Source organism: Copadichromis virginalis, linkage group LG5 (genome assembly GCF_057382275.1).
Source record: "Copadichromis virginalis isolate Kocher_CV1m ecotype Utaka linkage group LG5, C_Virginalis_male_GT1.1, whole genome shotgun sequence".
Lineage (NCBI taxonomy): Eukaryota > Metazoa > Chordata > Actinopteri > Cichliformes > Cichlidae > Copadichromis > Copadichromis virginalis.
The window spans coordinates 33,813,162-33,833,174 of NC_140622.1; the positions used below are offsets into that span (position 1 = coordinate 33,813,162).

A 20,013-nucleotide genomic window follows, 5' to 3' on the forward strand; every position below is an offset into this window, starting at 1 on the left:
TAGGGTGTGGAAACAATGAACAATAGATTTTTTTCTCACATCCTGAAAGCTTCAAAAAGAAAATTCTTCCCTTATTCAAATCACAGCCCCACTTGCTTCATCATCTTCTACTGGTTTATAGGTAGGAATGTAAATACAAGGAGAACCATGAAAATGAAGAGCTAAGCGTTTTTCCCTGAGGACTGCTGCAGATTGATTCTCTCTGGCCAAGAATGTTAAAATGTTCTGTAGTCTTTACTCAATCTGCTCTCTCTGGATTGGTTTCAGAGCACAATGCAGCAGTATTCACAGGCCTCTATCAGGGTGCAGTTGGGAGATTACTCACTGATCGCAAGAATAAAAGGTCAAAATGAAGCGGGCCTGATGTAAGGGAGGTCCAAAAATAGATCCTCCACTTTTATTAACACGGTTGGAAGTTTGATGATGCCTCGGGAGACTTTGCAAACTTGTTATTTCATGCCGCATTTGAAACATGTGACAGGAATGTATGGTTCAGTTCTTACATAGCTTATAAGCTATGGTAGTGTGATTTGATCTGATATGCCTTGCAGATGTAGCCATGGTAGAAGTCCTTCATCTCACTAAATGCACTCAGTTAAGGCAACAGTGAATTAGAACTGCTCCATTCCCCTTCTCCACAGAGGAATAGTTTGGAAGCATAAAGATTTTCCATTTTTAAAGCAGACGTAACAGGGAAATGATAAAGAATAAAGAGTTTACGGATCAGAATGTTGATGTTCAGCTCCATATTACGATATTCGAAAATGGGGGGGAATGTAGCGTCTGATGCAATATTAATGCAGAAGAGATGCAATACAAGTGGATGATGATGGACAGACTTCTAAGATGTTCTCCTCCACTAGATTGTTTATCTAAAAAAAAAAATAATAATTTGTGTATTTTTTCACTCAAATGAAATGTGTGGCCATGAAGGCCAAGAGAGTGAAAGCTACGGGTGCCCCACTTTTGGTAGTGCAAAAATGATTATCATCGTGTAAAAATTATGAGAATGGGCACACAACTGTTCATAATTTATGATCCCTCAAAAGCTGCATCTCAGAGCAATCATCACATGCAGAGAGCCTTGCCGACTCATGTGAGCGGCTGCTCTTGTGCGCTGACGGGCGGACACAAGGAAACTTTCCAAGCAGGACTATACAGTGTATCTTAAGCTGTGACAGCAGTGGGTTGTGGGCACAGAAAGGCTTGCGTGCTGAGACTCCTGTCACTGCAGAATTAAACTGGGAAGAGCTTTCAATCCCCTCTGGGCTCACAAACGATATAGTGTTTAAAGTAAAATCTGCTCTGGGTTTACCCTGTTTTTATGTCAGCTGATTTCCAGAAATGGTTAAATATTACTACATGTTCCTCTGGGCTCCATTGCATTGTTCCTAAATACAGTGTTAATACATAAATGAAATCAAACATGACGGGGAATTAAAAAGGAGCCACAGTACTGCCCTCTACTGATCACTTTACTCAAATTTGCAATGAATCCCACAAATGAGTTCTGATATTTAAGTTCAGTTAGATTGATGACATCTGAAGCAAGCCTAGCACGATCTAAAAGGTCAATATTAAACATTCACAGTGCCTGCCTACTCTGACCTTTCTTCTTGTTTGCAACCTCCACATCCTTGTAAATATCCATGGCTAATTTGCCTTGTGAAGCTAATGATTTATTTCCTTGATGCATCAAGTCTAGCAGACACATTAACTGTGGCATGAACATGAACATCAGAAAGGCTAATGAACCAAGTCCACATCACACTGTATCCTGGAAATCTTGATCTACATGGATTCATTCAATCCCAATCAGACGGTAAAGCTCGCTTTTTGTTCTCTAAGTCTACTATATCTACTAAATGATGAATGTTACATTTTGGGCAAAATAACAAAATACAGGCAGAGATATTGCTTAGTCAATTGAGGATGACAGTTATTCTACCTGGTTGTTGCATCTGGCTTTTGTTGGCTTATGTTGCCTATGTAACAAATCAATAAGAAGAACAGATTTCTCCATCAACTAAATGAAGTACCTGCTCCCACATGGTCATTTGCAAGAGGACTAAAAACATATAAAGATTAGATTTAATCAGTCAAGGTTAGAAATCATCCTTTTTTAGTGCCAAAGGACTCATCCCCTCAAATCTTATGCACTGAAGTCTGAATTTAATACAGATGACCTGAGTTTTGTCTAGTACAGTACAACTGGCTGAATCCATAATGTGTTTTTTGCTGGACATTTTCTGACTGAAAAAAGTCAACTTGCCCTTTTGTTACTAGTGTTAATTACATAACAGCATTTCCAAATCTCTCAGTGTGTAAATTACTTCCAACTTAATTAACTCCAGTGTATTATTCTGGAGATAACTGATTTATTAGTGTAGCTGTAATCACCTACCAAATACTGTATTCCTTTATTTTTTACAACCATGCTCTTATAGTTGTGTTATCGCCTCATAAACAAATATAAAGCTGAGTCCATCTGAATGGTCACATTCTTACAAATTTCCACTATACTGCAATCTCATTTCTACCCAAAATGGGAAAAGAAATCCAGAAAAGACAGTAGCACTTATAAACTATACTGATTTGTCAATACAACCACTCTTTTTTTCTGACCTCACTGGTCTCACTTGACTGAATTCCACTGTGACATCAGACGCACTGTATCATATAACCCATGGTGCTATTGCAACTCTGTGGCCTGAGAAATGTTACCCCCAGGCCTACTTATTTACAGCATATAGCCATGTTTTCAGAGAAACATGACTATCAGATGGAAAGTGGTGTTTTTGGCTATCCCTGTCAAATGCAATATCAGGTTTCCTCACAATGTTCTTTACGGGAAACATGATAAAGCTTTCAGACAGATTGTGGACATCACTTTAGTATGAATATATTAATATTAGATTCTTACTGTTGCATAAAAAAAATGCTAAATTGTATATAATTCTTCAATAACTTTTTATGTTTTAGGAAAACTTATCTCTGGCATCATTTTTTAGCCACCACAGTGGAAAAAACTGTGATTTTGATCATTTTTTACAGTATAAATAAAAAATTTGAAAATAGAAAAATAGATGCATGCAAACATATGTAATGCAATTGCAGCATATCATTGTAAAAAAAAATACAGCACAACAGCATGCTGCTGCAGTGTAATCATCTCTTGTACAGTAAATGCAAGATAGGCCCACCATATGGATAGTACAGAGAATAATCTGTGGAGGATTTAATAAGATTTAGCAATCAACCATGCAAAGTGTATCTAGGATAAAACATGCTGTGCTTATATTAAGAATTGTTTGTCCTGGTTAAGTGACTATACCTAAACAGAGGTCAAGTACAGTGGCTGTAAATCAAGGGAATCGATGTGGAGACAGACATTTGAATTTTGCAGTAAATGAGATGACTGGGAATGCTGGGAAAAAGTTAATGAATGTTGGCTGTCTGTGTGTTCCCACTGGTGACAGCTCATACTCTTTATAGGGATTCAGGAAGAGGCCATAAATTTTAGCTGGGTCATGCGTTGCACAGAGGTGAGGAGGAGTTATGGAGAGGAGATGGGAAAGTGTTATAGAGGAAGAGAGAGAGTGGAAGGGTGAGTGAGAGACAGAAATAAGGGGGCGTGGAGTTACCAAGAGACAAGCAGAGTGGTGACATAAAAAGACTAATGCAGCTTGTTTGACAGTGGAGAGACAGGGTGATGTAAAGTGGAACCGACCCTTGAGATGACATGCTGCAGGTGACTCACCATGAATCGTAGGTCATCAAAGCCATTGAGCAGGAGCTTGCTCTCGTACTGCGGCAGCCCCACGTGCTCCAGCCACTCTCCCACCGGCTGGTCCAGGGCTTTACCACAGGCCCCATCTGCCGAGAGAGGGAAGCGCTTCAGCAGGGAGAAGCCGTTCAGCCGGTAGCAGCGGCACTCAGAGGACGACACATGGCATTGCCACATCATCCTCGGCCAGCAGAAGCAGAGCCGAGTGCAGCAGCACCAGGCAGGGTAGGGGGGAGACAGGGTCCAGGCCGGGGGTGAGGGGCTCCCACAGTACAGGCGGGGGCCCGGCTAAACTCAAACACAGGAGGAGGAAAGGAAGTGCTGCAGGCACCGCTCAAGCCCTGCAGGGGACTGACTAGGCTAATATACACCCACTGGTGTTAGTGTGACTGACTAGATATGTCAGGCAAGGGTGGAGGTAGTGCGGGGAAGGGAGCCCATCTGAAGCTCTGTATTGTTAAGTTATGTTGGACTGAGCCACTACAGCATCTTCCAACAAACCGAGCTCACTAAGCATTCCTTTAGTGAGCAGATGAGCAAGTGTAAAAACAAGTGCCTAGTTCGTCCAAAATCATTACAACACACCACTACAAGTCAAGAGACTAGATCATTTTCAGACTGAGTGGAAATGGAAATTATGTTTCACTAAATAAGACATTTTCATATACCTGACATTATTTACTCTGTTAAAAATATCCCCGTCACTTATTCTAAAATCAGAAACTACTCCATCAGGATGTAACACAGAAATACTCAGCTCCCCCAAAATGAATCTGTCAGGGTTTTCACCACATACTTGTAAAGCTCTGGCTGAGTCCCATGGCTTCATTGGTCAACCTCTTTGAGAGCTAGGACAAGGCTCATACAATGAAGGTAGCAGCATTCTAAAGTACTGTTGAGGTACGCGTGTAATTTTTGATCAAGGAATAGACATTTGCTTAAATCATATTTCGTCCTTACTCCACAGCCACACGGAGTACGGTCAGGTAGACATATTGTAAATCCTACATCAAAGAAACGTTGGCTTAGGCTTTCCACAGTGTGCTGATTCCAAACTCCTCAATTCATAATAAAATCCAAGTTTAGATTCCTTGATAAAGCTCCAGGTAAGCTGTCTGCCAAAGGAAAAAGGCTCAATGTCCTTGGTGGTACCAGTGCTCCCTGTGCTGCCCACATTCACACTTTTCAGCAAGCTGCTGGATGTGCGGCTAAGCCAAAGAACGTGCTTCTCATCTCTGAAAGCAGTAAATCCAGGTTCAGATCCAACAGATGGCAGGTGAGCCTCTTGACTCTGAAGCGAGGATCACTGCAGGACCACAGTGCCGGTTAAGGTAGCTCCTTCCTGAGGCAGGCGCCCCCCACTCCCTCCCCAGCCCACCTGGTTCTTCCCCTTGCTGGGTGCAGCTAGCAGCCTCTGTGCTCAGGGCAGAGGTTTGCTGCATCCCCTGCCTGTCGGAGACACGCAGGCAGCGCAGATGCAGTCACAGCAGCTGCTCCTGGCTCACACACGCTACCCCTCACTGCTCACAGGGCATAGCGTCCTCACGCTGGCTACTTCTACACAGGAGACCAACGATCTGCCTTAAGCTCAGCCACTGCCGCCACGTCCTTCTCACATCCACGACAGCCAACAGACTCACTGTTCATCCCCCCCCCTTCTCATCCAAGCAAATCCCTCAAGCTCTTCTTTGTAACTCCCCCCCCCCCTCTTGTCTCTCTCGCTTCTCTCAGCTTTCTTTCTCTCAATCTCATAGCCCCATACCCATACTGTGTGATCGCACTGCAGGGCTGCCGTATGCTGCCTGATGAAGTGGGGTGCTGCTCCACGTAACCACCTCTCTCCCACTATATCACTTCCCCTCCCTCTGCCTCTCTCTCCCTCTCTGGCTTGCACTCTCCCTCACTCTGTCTTGCTCCTTGCCTCTCGTTCTCAAACACACAGACAGATGCAAACGCACGCACACTTTCTCTCTCGACTCATCGTCTGTCTGTCTACCCCTTCCCATTATATCTTGCTCCTCTTTCTCTCTCAATAAAATGCACACATACTCACTCTTTTCTGGCAGTGCCTTTCTAACCTTAACGTACCTCTCCCCCTCTCTCCCCCTCCACTGCACTGATTAGAATTGCACAGAAGCACTCTGATCTTGCCAGTGGAGAAAGGACACCACCATCAGAGGCGAGGAACAAGCTCCGAAAGCCCCAAATCACAGTCTTTTCCAGCTAAGAATGACTAGAATTTAAAGGGATGATGGGACCTCGATCCAGTTCTGCAGGAGCCACGCCAGTTTTTTTGGCTAACATGGGATATTGAAACAAAGACTCTGCTCAAATCCCTGCTTATTACCAGAAGGCTTTAATTCATTTACATCTTACTTTGATGATAGGACAAGGGGGGGCAGCATTGATTCAAGTCAGCAGAGTTTTTAATACACTTGGAGAAGAGAAGAGAAGAGAAGAGAAGAGAAGAGAAGAGAAGAGAAGAGAAGAGAAGAGAAGAGAAGAGAAGAGAAGAGAAGAGAAGAGAAGAGAAGAGAAGAGAAGAGAAGAGAAGAGAAGAGGACATGTCGAGACCTGCCTCTTCTCCATCTCATCCAGCATGACAGAAAAGAGGCAAATTCCATTATGTACTTCCAGATGCTCATGTCATGTCAACCATTTTTAGAGCACAACAGAGGCTTCTTACAGGAAAAAGCCTGCATAAGAAAGTAAGATGACATAAAATTTTTAGAATTGGGGTTAAAAATAAACAAATCAGGTCATGTGTGGCATTAACATGTCTTTAGTAATCTGATCACAACTGGACAACTGCAGAAGTTCACACTTGGCATTTGAATGCCATGCTATCGCTTTTAATCATTTGCAACATCCCAAGACATTTGAATTGGAGGTAAAGACAATACAATATAACCCCAATGATTGAGCCCCCTGTGAGCTAACTCTTCATGATGGTGGGAAGTAAGGAACCTTATTTAACTGGAAAAGACACACTGTAGAACCAGTATCAGGAAGGGGCAGGCATGTGCCTCGACTGGTTTGGGGGTTGAGGGGAAAGAGAATAAGGGGAAAAAGAGAGACAATGACAAAAACTAATGATAAGACCAAATACCAGATTCCTGCTGCAGTCTAATTTTTCAAACCAGCATCTCACTGCTCTACACAACAGCAGATTACTGTAAGCTATCACTAAGTAGATGGCAGTACCTTCCTGAGCCAGGTACTGCCAGAGGTTTCTTCTTGTTAGAAGGGAGCTTTTCCTTCACTGTCACCAAAGAACTTTCTCAGAGGGGCTTTTTCTTTCTTTGTATTATTGTAGGCTTTACAATATAAAGTGCCTTGACGTAACTACTGTTGTGATTTGGTGTTATGTAAATAAAATTGAGCTGAACTGAATTGAATTGCATTAAAGTGCCTTTCACAAATTACAAAATCATCCAACAGTCTTTCGCAGAAGTAATAATAAATAATAGCCACAGGTGTTCAAACTGCTAAAGCCAATGGCAGATGCACAGCTGTATTTTAGTGACTAGCAAAGCTTCAGTTGACAAGTGCAACTCTGCAGTCAAGTGGCTGAAAAATGAAGCCAATGCTAAAGTACCTGAAGTAGATAGCTTATTGAACTGTAACTTTCTTTGTGGTGTTGGTGACCTTTTGACATTTAAACAGTTCAAGAGTCTGTGCCTCAGTTTTATTGCATAAAAATCTATTATTTTATGTACTATTAGAACTAAATTGTGAATATGTGTGGTATGTGCTTTGCACCTCCACGGTTTATGGAAGCATTTGCTAACCAAGTTTAGCACTTCATTTTTTCATCTAAATATGTCCATCTTTCATTATTCTGTCTTTTTTCACAACATGTCAGGACCCACTAACCCAACACCTGAGCTTTGAAATGCAGTCTACACAAACCAATCCCTGATGTCCCAAATGTTACGTTCATCTTTTATATACAAAAAAGGTGAATCAAACCACCTTCAATGGAGGTCTGAGCTATGTGATCTCGGTACATCTTGAGTATATTCACACCTGTAATTAGAACTGTCCACTTGTGATCTTGACCAAAAATGCATGTTAATGACAGGTGAACAAGGCTTGAAAGACTCTCTCACTCACTTACGCAGGGTGTCCAGTGGTGTTATCCCAGTACAGCTCCAGGCAAAGCATTATTATGCAGGCTTTCAAGCAGCCTGCAATCACCTCACACATTCCCCAATGGGTAGCCAGCCAGTCAGTAAGGTAGAGAGGGCGAGGAGAAGCAATGACAACACAGGGAGGCAAAGTGAAGGGCTATTGATTGAACCTTCTCTTTAATTGGCCACGTATACCTTTGTTTCTTCGCCCTTAACAATTAGGTGAAAGGCCAAGTCAGGTCTCAATGACCTGTCAGTCATCCACAAGGACCGATGCTCATCATTCGTTATCAGGAAAAGAGGCTGCTATTAAATTTTCTGTGACTGAGGACAAGAATGATGGATAGGGGGAAGGAGAAAGGAAGGGAGAAGGAGAGAATGTGCAAGAGAGATAAGACGGAAAAAGACTAATAGAGGAGGCGGCGATGAAACATATGGGTGAGATAAGATGGTAATAGGAAGTAAGAAGGATTGAAGTGGACTAATTATGATTCACTACAAGATCCCACAACTCCTCCTTCTCATACTTTACACTTTTCTTCTAAGCCTCATACCAATCTCAGCTTTTACGATACAACAAAACTGCTCAAAATACCATCCACCCCACCCAATTTTTTTCATTCTTTTGGGACAGGAACACCTCCCACGATAGTAAAACCTAATTACTGACTGACAGAGGATCCAATTCTCCTATGGGGGGTGGGGGGAAATGGGTCACTGTCTTATCCCCTGTTAAACAGCCCAAGCTGTCAAATCTGTCCAAGTGGGTTTCTGTGCTGTGTGAGCACTACGAGGTCTAGACTTGGCTCCACGGAACACCCCGAATGGCCTATTTACCGAAGAAGAGGTAGAGGTTGTGTGTAGATAAAGCCATGCCTTTTTATCAGAGCAGGAGAAAAGCAGTAGCTCCTTGTCAACACACCCAAGCACTGGAGAAAATGAGCCGCAAAGCTGAATTAATTCAGAGAAACTGAAGGCGGACTCTTTTCCTTTGAACGTCAGAGTGTGCCTGTACACAAACCGAGCCGATGCCTCCTGTGTGCTGTTAGCTGTGCGGTCTCTCTCCAGTCCCTCTCTTATTCTAAGCACATTTACTCAGTGAACTCTTTCATACAATCAAGGCACTTGTGATGGGCACACAACACAAACATCATTATCTTTGAGGATTTATATGGTACAAAACTGCATTAACATTTTGCTAGCCGAGAAAATCTGATTCTTTTCAGAAATTGCTTCGAGAAGATGAATGACCATCCTTCACTTGTGTTATGAAGTGGATAAGTTTTTCCTCATCCTGTCACAACAAAAGCTAAAAGTGGAATAAAGATTTACAATTTAGGTTTCCATCTTTGCATAATCCCTCCTACATCTCTCCCCTCCTATCTATGTGTACCTCCTTCCCCATGTGATTACTCTGAAGGGTAGCCGATCCTTCCCTTACACAGTGAAAAAAGGAAATATGACCTTTTTATTAAGAGAGACACAAAAAAAGCATCCTGGCAACCATCAGAACTAGTTGTGCACAATCTCCGATTTAAATCGGAGCAGCAAGTGTATGACTCAGCTGAATCTGGGACACTTTCAGCATGTCATTCTTCAAACAAGGACTATTAATAGTACACACCTATAAGTGTAGCGAAAACAAACACCATATTTGCTCTTACGTAATGTGGAATAACTCCAGGTCTTAATTGCTTAGATAGCATTTAATCCAACACTGCTCACTGAGCTGGAATTTAAGTCAAAATTAAAATGATAAATTAACAAGCTTTCCTTAAAAAAAGATATATTTGAGCTTAAAGATAATGAATGAACAGAAATTATCCTTAAAAGAATTGAATTGTGATGAAATAAGTACATTTAATGATTTCTAAGAACAGTTTATTTTTATTGTTTTTGATATACTTTCGTCCTCTTCTTTTGAAAATGTACATTTCTAAATTGTGAGTTTCTTAAAAGCACTTTGATCGGCATTTTTTTACTTTAGGGGAAATCATAAACATTGAGAATTTTCACCATATTGTTGCCACTCAAAAAGCTGTATAATGTTTATTTACTTTTACAATATAGGTTTTACTTCTCAAGGCTAACAGAAATCAATTGTCTTCCTGACATGACGACTGAAAATAAAATTTAATGCTAAATCCAAAACAGAAAATTTACAATCTTCACTATTTTATATTAAAAGTGGTCAAAGCAATCACATAAATACACCAAATGGACATTTGTAAGAGGAATACAGGAAGATGTTATGGAAGAAATGACAGCATTGAATCAGAAATATGATGAAAGAAACTCTCTCGTTAGCAGACACTGCAGCCCATAAAGCATACTGCACATTACTAATGAAAATGTTATCCCAATAAATCTGATGAGACACGTAAAACGCAGTCCTGTGCAGAAAAACACCCTTACACAGTCCTGTACGACAAAGCCTCCTTTCCTACAGAGTATGTAATGGGGGTAGGTTTACACTGTATCAACTCAGTTGCGTTATCTAAACAAACTGAGATGATGCCAGCTGGCTTCTCCCTCTGTACTGCCTGAAGGACAGTTGATGAAGCGTACTATCAAATCAAGCCCTATTGAGATCTACAGTACCACGAGAAAAAAAATTACAACACTGAGGGGAATTTAGAATTTGATTTCCCATGAAGTGGAAACCTTGTGAGTAATAAATAACAACAATGATGTGCCAAACAAAAGTCAGCATGAATCACTGTAACTTGTGAGAACAATAAAAGAGCTCTTCGTCCTTTCTGAAGGCGTGTTTAAATGCCATGAAGGAGCTCTTGCTGGTGTAAAATGACTGGTTGCAGATAATATTCTATATAAATCGTGCTCAATTAACTCATCAGTGGTAAATGAGTAACATTCCTTAATACCTCAGACAGTGTTGTTATTTTGCATTTACACCACAAAGTCAAATCTGTGGAGAAGAAAAGACTCCAAATTCAAGTTGGTTACTGATGGATTACCTGAACTTGGTATGGGCTGCTTGTTTTTGGATGTTTCAATTCCTGCTCCAATTAAGTTCATGATCTTCTCAATCTGTTGAAGAGAAATAAACGTGAAACACTGGTGAAAAATTACCTTACCCGAGACTGACATATTAACTCATGACTTTAAAACAGAAGGCAACACATCATAATGGATCGACTTTAATGCATTAATGTAAAACACACATCCAACCTTCCTTTATCCTACCTGAGCCAAACCAATTATAAAACAGGAAGGAGTGAGACTGCCTGAAGAGTTAGGTCTGTGCACTGCTACTGCTGGGAGTGTTGGAGAGAAGGCAGGCTACTTTGCATTGATGGATTACGAGCAACAGTCCAACGTGGACAGCAATTCAATGACTAATGCTTCACTCAGCAAAAACACAGACGGTTGATTAAGGTGAAGCAAGAATATCTAGGAAGTTCTGTAACCAGGTCCAAAATGCATAAACTAAGCCCCAAGAGAATGAGAGCTGCTGTTGACTGTTTCAGGGAGTAACTGATTGCCCCCTCAGACCTGTGGCTTCAGAGAATAAAGCAATAGCTTACTGCAAGATTAAGTGTGCACAATGCTGCATGCAGGAGATTACAGAACAACTCAAAAAAGAGTTGTTCTGGGGCTTAGAGCTGAGCGTGTTTATTTAAGAGGACTCTGATTTTCCAGAGCCAAAATATATTTTAAGGTTGTTTGTTTTTGTTTATTTTGCTGAGTAACAGAACATTTGTGCAGATTCTAGTGAAATGCTTTTGGAGACTGATAAAGGTATCACAGCTGATATTTGAAAGGCAAGGAAGACAAGCTATGAACATTATTTTTTTTCATCCCAATAGAAATGAATATGCACAGATATATAGGAATATACATTTCAGCAGTTGAAGAAAACTCCAGTATTTTATTATTGCACTTCATAGACTTGATTTAAAGTTTGTCAAAAATTGAAGCACTGAGAAAGGCAAGATAGAATTACTTTCTACATTTTTCATTGCATAAAAATGATAATAAACAAGCTTTACACTCTACACTCCAAAGTTTGAAACACAGCATTTGCTATATACTCGAGACAGAGAATCCCAGCTGTGCACAAAAACAGTCAAGAAATGACGCAATCAAGAATAGCAGGACTTTCCAAGTGTTTTTTTTTTATCTTCACTGGCATAAAGGTAGTTTAGAGGTGCAACTTGGCCTGCCAGCTAGTGAAATTTGCAGCCTTAGCGATGCTGGAGATTTTTCCAGCTTTAGCCAGAGGTGATAACCCTGTGTGGATTATCTGCGATTTCTTGTTTTTATCAGTAGTTTAATTATCTGAGAGAGACTATTGCATTGTTACTAAACACAATAATTCAAAAATGGAACAGTTTGACATCTTCAAGTTGAAATTCATAGAAAATAAACTAATAAAATTAAATCTGTTTTTGCATGTTAATCTAGAAGTTTTACAATTTTAGGAAATGTGAAAAAGAAAAAAATATCTAAAGTTTGGACTTTAGCCCGGTGAAATAAGCTGAAATGGCTCTGAAACATCCTCTTCATGAGACTGACATTTAAATGAAGCTTATGCGTAAGTTCAATAAGGAAGATCTGTCGTCACCCATCTGTCTGCTTCCCAGGTGTTGACGGATAATCTAAGCTTTACATCAATTCCACTTTCCCACGCTGTCAAGTTGATTATGACATCACATGTCTAGTCCAATCAGTTTTCTGCTGGCCTCCTTCAGGCCGATCAGCCTTTACTCGGCTACTTTAAATCTCACTGCGCATCTGTTATTCTTCCTTGCAGTCGCCTTCATGCAACTCACCTCCTCCCTATCACCGCCTCTCATCACTCAGGCTCCATTCAAGCCTCCATCTTCATCTCCACCACCAGCGTCTAGACTCTGGGGGGGGGGGGGTCCTGCCCTTATCCCTATCACAGCTGGGATTATGTTCTGCTGTGCTAGGCCATCGGGGTCTGAACGCCAAATACCTCAAATTGAATTTTGTACATCAATAAATCATGTTCAGTTCATTCTAATGATCGCTTCTTATTGAACCGAAGCTTACTGTTGTTCCAAATACACTTATGTCCACTATCAATTTTATTCAATCAGTCATGGTTTTGGTACTACCTAAACTACCCTAAACACCAAGCTAAGCGCTCAGTCGACAACACCTTGACAATCTCTGGTGCTATGGAAAAATGTGTAGGTGAGTTACAAAGTTACAAAGGAAGTTTTGCACCAAACACCTCATTGTGATTGGTCACTAGCAGATTGTTGCCGTTACCCACAGTTTACACCAACTTACCCACACCAACTTGCCGGCAGACACTTGCATACTACTGGCTGAGTGGAAGTAAAACTTGAAAACGTTTGATCTGTTTGCTGACGGGTCGGTTCATTACAAACTATAGATAACCTTGCAAATTTGCTAGCAATCAAAGCAAATCTGTGAGGCTAATTTTGCACAATCACTCACCAAATGGCCGGGGAAAAAAACATTTTTCCTAGTGACCAGTGATTTGCCATTGGGTCGCCAACTGGTTTCTAGACCTGTGTATTTGGAGCCTTCACCTGCTAAAGAAATTTGGTTGAAGCTTAAAAAATAAAAATAGACGTCCAAAGATGAAATAGATGTGAATTTTATTAGTCTACTTCTGCATTTTGTTAACTACTTCTCCAACCTAGGGCTGTGGGCGGGATGTGTTCTATCTTAGCTTTCACAGGCAGTGTTGCGACTTTTTTTTTTATAAAAAGCGACTAGCGACAAATCTGGCGACTTCTTCTGGTGTTATTGGAGCCTTATTTATGACGACTTTTTGACGTGAAAACGCATATCGCCCTTACTCTCAATAAGCAGCGGGTGCTGCCATGAGCACCTCGCCCATGCCAAAGCGCTCACCCCCAGCTGCTATCAGGGCAGGAGACGCTCAAACCTATGCGTCCAAACTGCAAATGAATCGCGCATGAGCGAAGCCGCTGCTCCCGCACTGACTGTAACGCAGTCAGTTCTTTTACTGTTATGTTGTTTTGTGGACCACAAGGTTTTAAAATACTTATAAACACACACACACAAAGTAACTCCAACAGAGTGCCTATTTCGGGTCACTTTTGACGGTCCAAGCCCGGATAAAGGAGCAGGTTTGGAATTGTGACATTAAAAAAACAATAATTGCCAAAAAATATAAATTATAAATGGATTTAAGACGTTTTTACTGACTTTATCTCTCTTCCTCGATGTTATTTCTCTCTCCAACTGCATAGGTTACAATACATTAGCATGACCAATTATGCAAATTAGGCGATGACATAATTTAGCGACTTCTAGCGACTTTTAGGACAGCCAATAGCGATTTTCCTTACTCTGGAGTTGGCGACACTGGTCAGAGGACAAAAGAAAAAGTACATCCTGGACAGACTGCCAGTACATTACAGGGCCATCAAATGGACATCCTTATATTTTATTTATTACAACCCTATTCCCCGTTCCTATGAATAATAATCACTGTAATCTAGGGCTGCCACAAACGATTATTTTGTTAGTCCACCGATTATTTTTGCAATTAGTCGACTAATCAGATCATGCATCTATTGTAGTTAAACAGACTTATTGCACCAGCATGCATCTGCTCTTATATAACTATCACTAGCTTACAGCTTGAAGTGTTTAAGGTATGTGCTAACTAAAAATAAAGACAAGATGGAAGTTTATTAAATTTTAATGAAATGTGCAGATTGTTGCGGTGGAGTTCAATAAACTCAGCCGATTTACTCAGGAACAAATAAAATACTGAAAAAAGCCAAACAATAACAATTTTAAGTTATCTAAGTGACTTATATTTCATGTTTAACCTGAGTAGCGAAAGACGGCGGTGGGTTTGAAAACGATTTGCCCAGAGTCCGGTGTTCTCACGGGCTCTAGTGAGGCTTGAACCCTGGCTCGCTATCGAGCTGGTGGGTAACAGACGTCTCTGAAAACGTCGGAGCGCTTTTGAAAATATGTGGTGTCTTGATAAACTGAACATATATTTGAGGTTTACACAGCTACATTCTCGCCTGAAAACACGTTAAACGTTTATTTTATGACTCAGAATGAATAATAAGAGTAATATTAAAACTAACTAGCTGCTGCCATTGTTGGAAACTGAGCTGGGCCGCGCTATGAATTCTGGGACACAGCTTCTTCTTCTTCGGGGTTTAACGGCAGCTGGCATCCTTGTACATGCAGTGCTGCCATCTTCTGTTTCAGTCCGTTATTACACTCTTAAATCCTACTACTTATTCCTGCGTCTTTTGGGATCTTACAAAGCTTCAAACGACGCGTCGACTATTAAATTAGTCGTCGACTATCGTGACTAGTCGACTAATCGTGGCAGCCCTACCACTGGCCAGGTGTATAGTCATGCATCAAGAACAACAAGGCAAATGATCTGTACCAGTCACTCTGTTATAAAAGAATCTACTACAAAAATAACATTCAATATCCTTCAGCTATTACAGACAAGTGTAAATCCAGCTACAAGTTCTGACAACTTCAAGCAAGCCAATTAACAGGCTGGGGTCACCTTAAAATGTATGAACACAGTATTGCGAATCAGGCTAGAGACTATATTTAGAAACACTGGAGTAGTCTATTCATAATCAGCATGAAGATTTTTGCAAGCCTGAAAAACTGATTCTGCTTCCACTAGTGACACCAGAGACACAGCCAGGCTTATTTGATGTAATATTTAGTGTTTGAAAAAGCCCTATGCACTTCGCTAGTGGCATCAACACTGTGGATTGCCTTGATTCATTTGGAAGTCAGGCACGTGGGACACACAGCATATGCCTCCAGCAATACAGACCGCACATTACTTTATGAATTAACCCAGTTACATTCTATATCACATAGACACACTCATCAGGAGTGCATTACATCTAAGCTTAAGTGCACCTGTATTAAGACCCGTCACCAAAAAATGCTGCTTCTGAGGAAATTAATTACGTAATAACTAAAGTGCTGAAATGTCTTCATGTGCATATGGCCTCATCCGGTGCATACAATTCCCCAAACAATAGTTGCAAAAAACCTTTAGGGTATTTTATGTGATTTCAAAAAGAGAAAGTTGCCATCATATACGTTAAAACACACAGAACTGTGCAAACATTGCACCCACCAGAAGTAAAGCTTGCTTTCAAAAACAAAGGCATGAATAGTTTGTCGATTAAGTTCATATAAAGTCCATCTGTTGCTTTTAAAACTGCATTAATTCTCCCAGGTACACTTTTACATAGTTTTATAGAGCGAGTAGGATGTCCCCAATATCTTGGAGTGCTTGCCATAGTTCGTCCTATCTCTTCTTCCCACACTTAGGCGCCATAAAATCAGGGCTTTATTCTTTGGCTTTTATTCTGGCTCTGTGTTTACTGTTTGTACCCTTACCTGGTGCCCAAAATGTTTTGCACTGTAATGTATATTGAAGGTATTTCTCACGAAACAGTTACCATGTGAACTGTACCAAATGTACTTATCCACTAACAAGTAAGTCTACTTTATCCCTAAGCCAAAGCTAAAAATGGTGGTAACGAAAGACTGATGTTACAGAGGAATCTTTACACCACAAGGAAAATTAAAGCAATAGTTCTACATTTGGGAAAATGTGCTTGTTGGCTTTCTTGCCGTGAGTTAGAAGAGAGGATCAATAAAACGCTCAAATCTGCACACAAAATATGAAGTTATACCTACAATTTGGCTTCTTCAGGTTAGAATAAAGGTGGGACACAGGGAACAAATAAGCCTCGCTCTGTCTAAAGTCCACAAAATCTGCCCACCAGCACCTCAAATTCTCAGTAATTGTTAAATCTCGACTCCATACAGAAAATGAACACTCCCAGGAACAGCTCCCAAGAAGTCAGCAACGAAATCACCAACAGCCAAAACACATAGTCTCTATTTCCAAACTTTGGTTTTTGCATGAATAAAATATCTGATTTTATTATATAATATATTAATTGGTGATAAAAATAAGCATAACAGTTGCTCGATGGAATATTTTGTTGGTTTTAGACAAAACTAATATAGCCAATTAAACCTGTTTGTAGGTTTAATGCCAAGATAACCAGCAGCAGGCTGTTCTATCACTCAGTGTAACACCAATCTAACTCATATTAAGACACATCTCACAGACTTTCTGCATCAACACAAAGCAAAACCTACTTTAATTCAGTTTATTTATACAGTGTCCAATCACAAAAAAATTAATTATTAAAAAAACCAATCTCAAGATGCTTTATATAGTATAAGGTAAAGGCACCATAACATGAGACACAGAAACCCAACAATAGCCTAGAAGTAAGGGCTTTGCATTACTGAAAAGAAAAAAACAAAGCTCTATTTTAACAGGAAGAAACCTCCGGCAGAACCAGGGTAAGGGAGGGCAGCCATCTGCCACGACCGGCTGGGGTGAAGGAAGAAACACAACAAACAAATCACAGAACAAAGCGCAAACTACAAGAGAAAGAAGACACAAAGCTAATTACATGCAGTAACGGTGTACAAATACATGGGGAGTGGAAGAGAGGAAAGGTGCTCGGTGCATTATGGGAGATCTGCCTGCAGCTTAAGCCTACAGCAGCATAACTAAGGAATAGGTCAATTACTAGCTTTATCAAAAAGTTATATATTTGAATTCTAATATGTATAATAGACACAGTGTCTGACACCTGAACCCAGCCTGATAAAGATAAAGGCTTTGACCCACAATGGAAACTCCAGGGACCTGAAGTAATGCTGGAGTTTGGAAGCAGTGCTCTGTTGGCCTAATACAGCAGTATAACTAGCGTGCATCAACCTAACCAAATAGGTATAAAATAACAATTTATAAAGTCACAGTTTGTTCTCTGAATCCAGTTAAGCACTGCTTTTTCCTTAAGTATTATGGTAAAAGGACTAGTTCTTATATAGCGCTTTTCCACTCTTCTGAGCACTCAAAGCGCTTTACACAACTTGTGCATTCACCCATTCACACCAGTACAACTGACATTCACACACATTCATACTCCGATGGATGCATCGGAGAGCAATTTCGGGTTAGTATCTTGCCCAAGGATATTTGGCATGCAGACTAGGGGAAGCCGGGAATCGAACCACCAACCTTCCGATCAGTAGATGACCTGCTCTACCACCTGAGCTACAGCCACCTGAATTTGAGGTGCTGGTGGGCAGATTTTGTGGACTTTAGACAGAGCGAGGCTTATTTGTTCCCTGTGTCCCACCTTTATATCTGAAAGGTGAAGTTAACCCAGCCTTTTCTCAATGGTATTAAGTTTAACTCATACCGTATTTTCTAGAAAATGTCTGGGAGTCAGAAGGGATATGATCAAGTAGATGTATTCACACTGAAATGCTACTGATAATGCTGTTATGAAGCACTTGGAGGTTTGAGTGGGCTGTATCATAAAAATCGGTGCTCAGCTGAATGATAGCACTAAATCCTGAAGTGATTTAGATGTTAATACAGTTTAAGCCGCTCCTCAGTTCATGCACATATTGCAAAAAATTATCCACTCTGTGCCACCTTTTCATGCTCGAGTGCTTCAATGAAAAAGATCTGATGGTAAAGGTGAAATAATTTTGCTTCTTTCCAATGCAATCAACTGCCCTGCTGAATTCCTGTGATCACTCCTTCAGTCCTTGGCACTTACTCTGTAACACCTCCAGATATCATGACTTATTCCTCTCAATCTTGAAACAAGCTTTTTTCTGAAGAGGTTTTAAATCCTAATTATTGACCAAAAGGACAAGTTAAGATCAACATTTTTTGAATTACACTTGCCACAACAATGTTTTTCTCCACTTTGTCTCAGAGACCAAATTTTTGGAGGACTGGTCTTGATCTAATTTAGGAGATTAAGACTTGAACACAAATCCAAGGTGATTAAATAATTTAACTCCTTAACTCACCCCCACTCTGTGTGGGTGATATAAAGGCAGGTTTTGTTGGTTTAGAGACGTTTGTTTGACAATTCTCAACCAACTGTGGGTAAAAAAGTATATCAGGCAACTTGATTGCCCAATTTTTCTCCCCATTCAGGCCAATGATTGCTTTCTGTCAATAACAGTACTAAGAAATGCTTTGCAATTTTTATTTTCCTGTTGTCTGTAGCCTATTTTCATTTTAAAGGAAGCAGTTGGGGATACTGAGATAAAGAGGCTGTTCTTAGCTGCACGGAAAACTAAGGAGGAAGGCACAACAGCATGAGGATTTTTCTTGCATGCATCTAAAATTAGATGTGTGCATACTGCAAAATGTATTTAGAAGCATAGGTGTGAATAAAATGTAATATACTCCACTCAAGCTGGTTGGTTTTTCTCAACAAAAAGGTTTACAACACAGCAGCAGTGGGGATGATGTTGTAGTTTATGGTGGAACTGGAGCCTCGCCCCTCAGACACAGCAAACAGCAAAGAGGCATTGCTGTCGTTACAAGAACAATGCCCCTTACTGTAATCAGAATCAAGACCTCTGCTGGTAAAAGGCCAAAAGTATCCTTTCAAAGAAAAGCAACTTTTTACCTGCTCCCATCTGCAAGTTTATTTAAGACACTTACAAAGCTATTTAATTAGAAACCAGGTGATATGATGTTTATTCATACAAGAGGACAGTAAAACTGCTGTAAATATGGAAGGAGCAGCGCTTTAACTACAGAGGATGATGCTCAACTCAAGTGAGCTAATTAGGAAGACATAACATCAAGTCATTTTTGATCTCTTGGTGCTGCTTTACTCGTGAGTGAGACGTTTTGCACGCAGGAAAAGAAACACAAAAATCACGTTAGAAATCAGGTTTGCCTATGTGGAGAAGGTGTGGTCCCTGGCTTGGCTGCAGGGGAGGGGTGGTGCAGTGAGCTCAACGGGGCGGTGCTGGGAAGGCAGGTGAGAACACAGCTGGTGGCGTTTGGTCTGATGACAGTTTTTCCCCTTTTTTAGTGAGACGGGACACGAGAGGAGAGAAGCTTGAAACAGCTGAGACCGGAGCTGACCAGACTGTGAACTGTCACAAAAAGCATAGTCAGAAATAAACGTGATATCTCGCTATATCAAACTGTGTGTGCGTGAAGTGCATTTTACAAGTGGT

General features: G+C 40.7%; 1 protein-coding gene across 1 annotated transcript in view; it reads right to left on the reverse strand.

Moving 5' to 3' along the window:
• The window catches only part of anks1ab (ankyrin repeat and sterile alpha motif domain containing 1Ab), a 54,455-nt gene that overhangs the window by 19,994 nt on the left and 14,448 nt on the right, over window positions 1–20,013 (reverse strand). The window contains exons 3-4 of the mRNA XM_085457457.1: window positions 10,899–10,971; window positions 3,761–3,876 (exon numbers count right to left, since the gene is read on the reverse strand). Coding sequence (XP_085313583.1) covers window positions 3,761–3,876; window positions 10,899–10,971 — 189 coding nt within the window. The remainder of the gene's footprint in view (window positions 1–3,760; window positions 3,877–10,898; window positions 10,972–20,013) is intronic.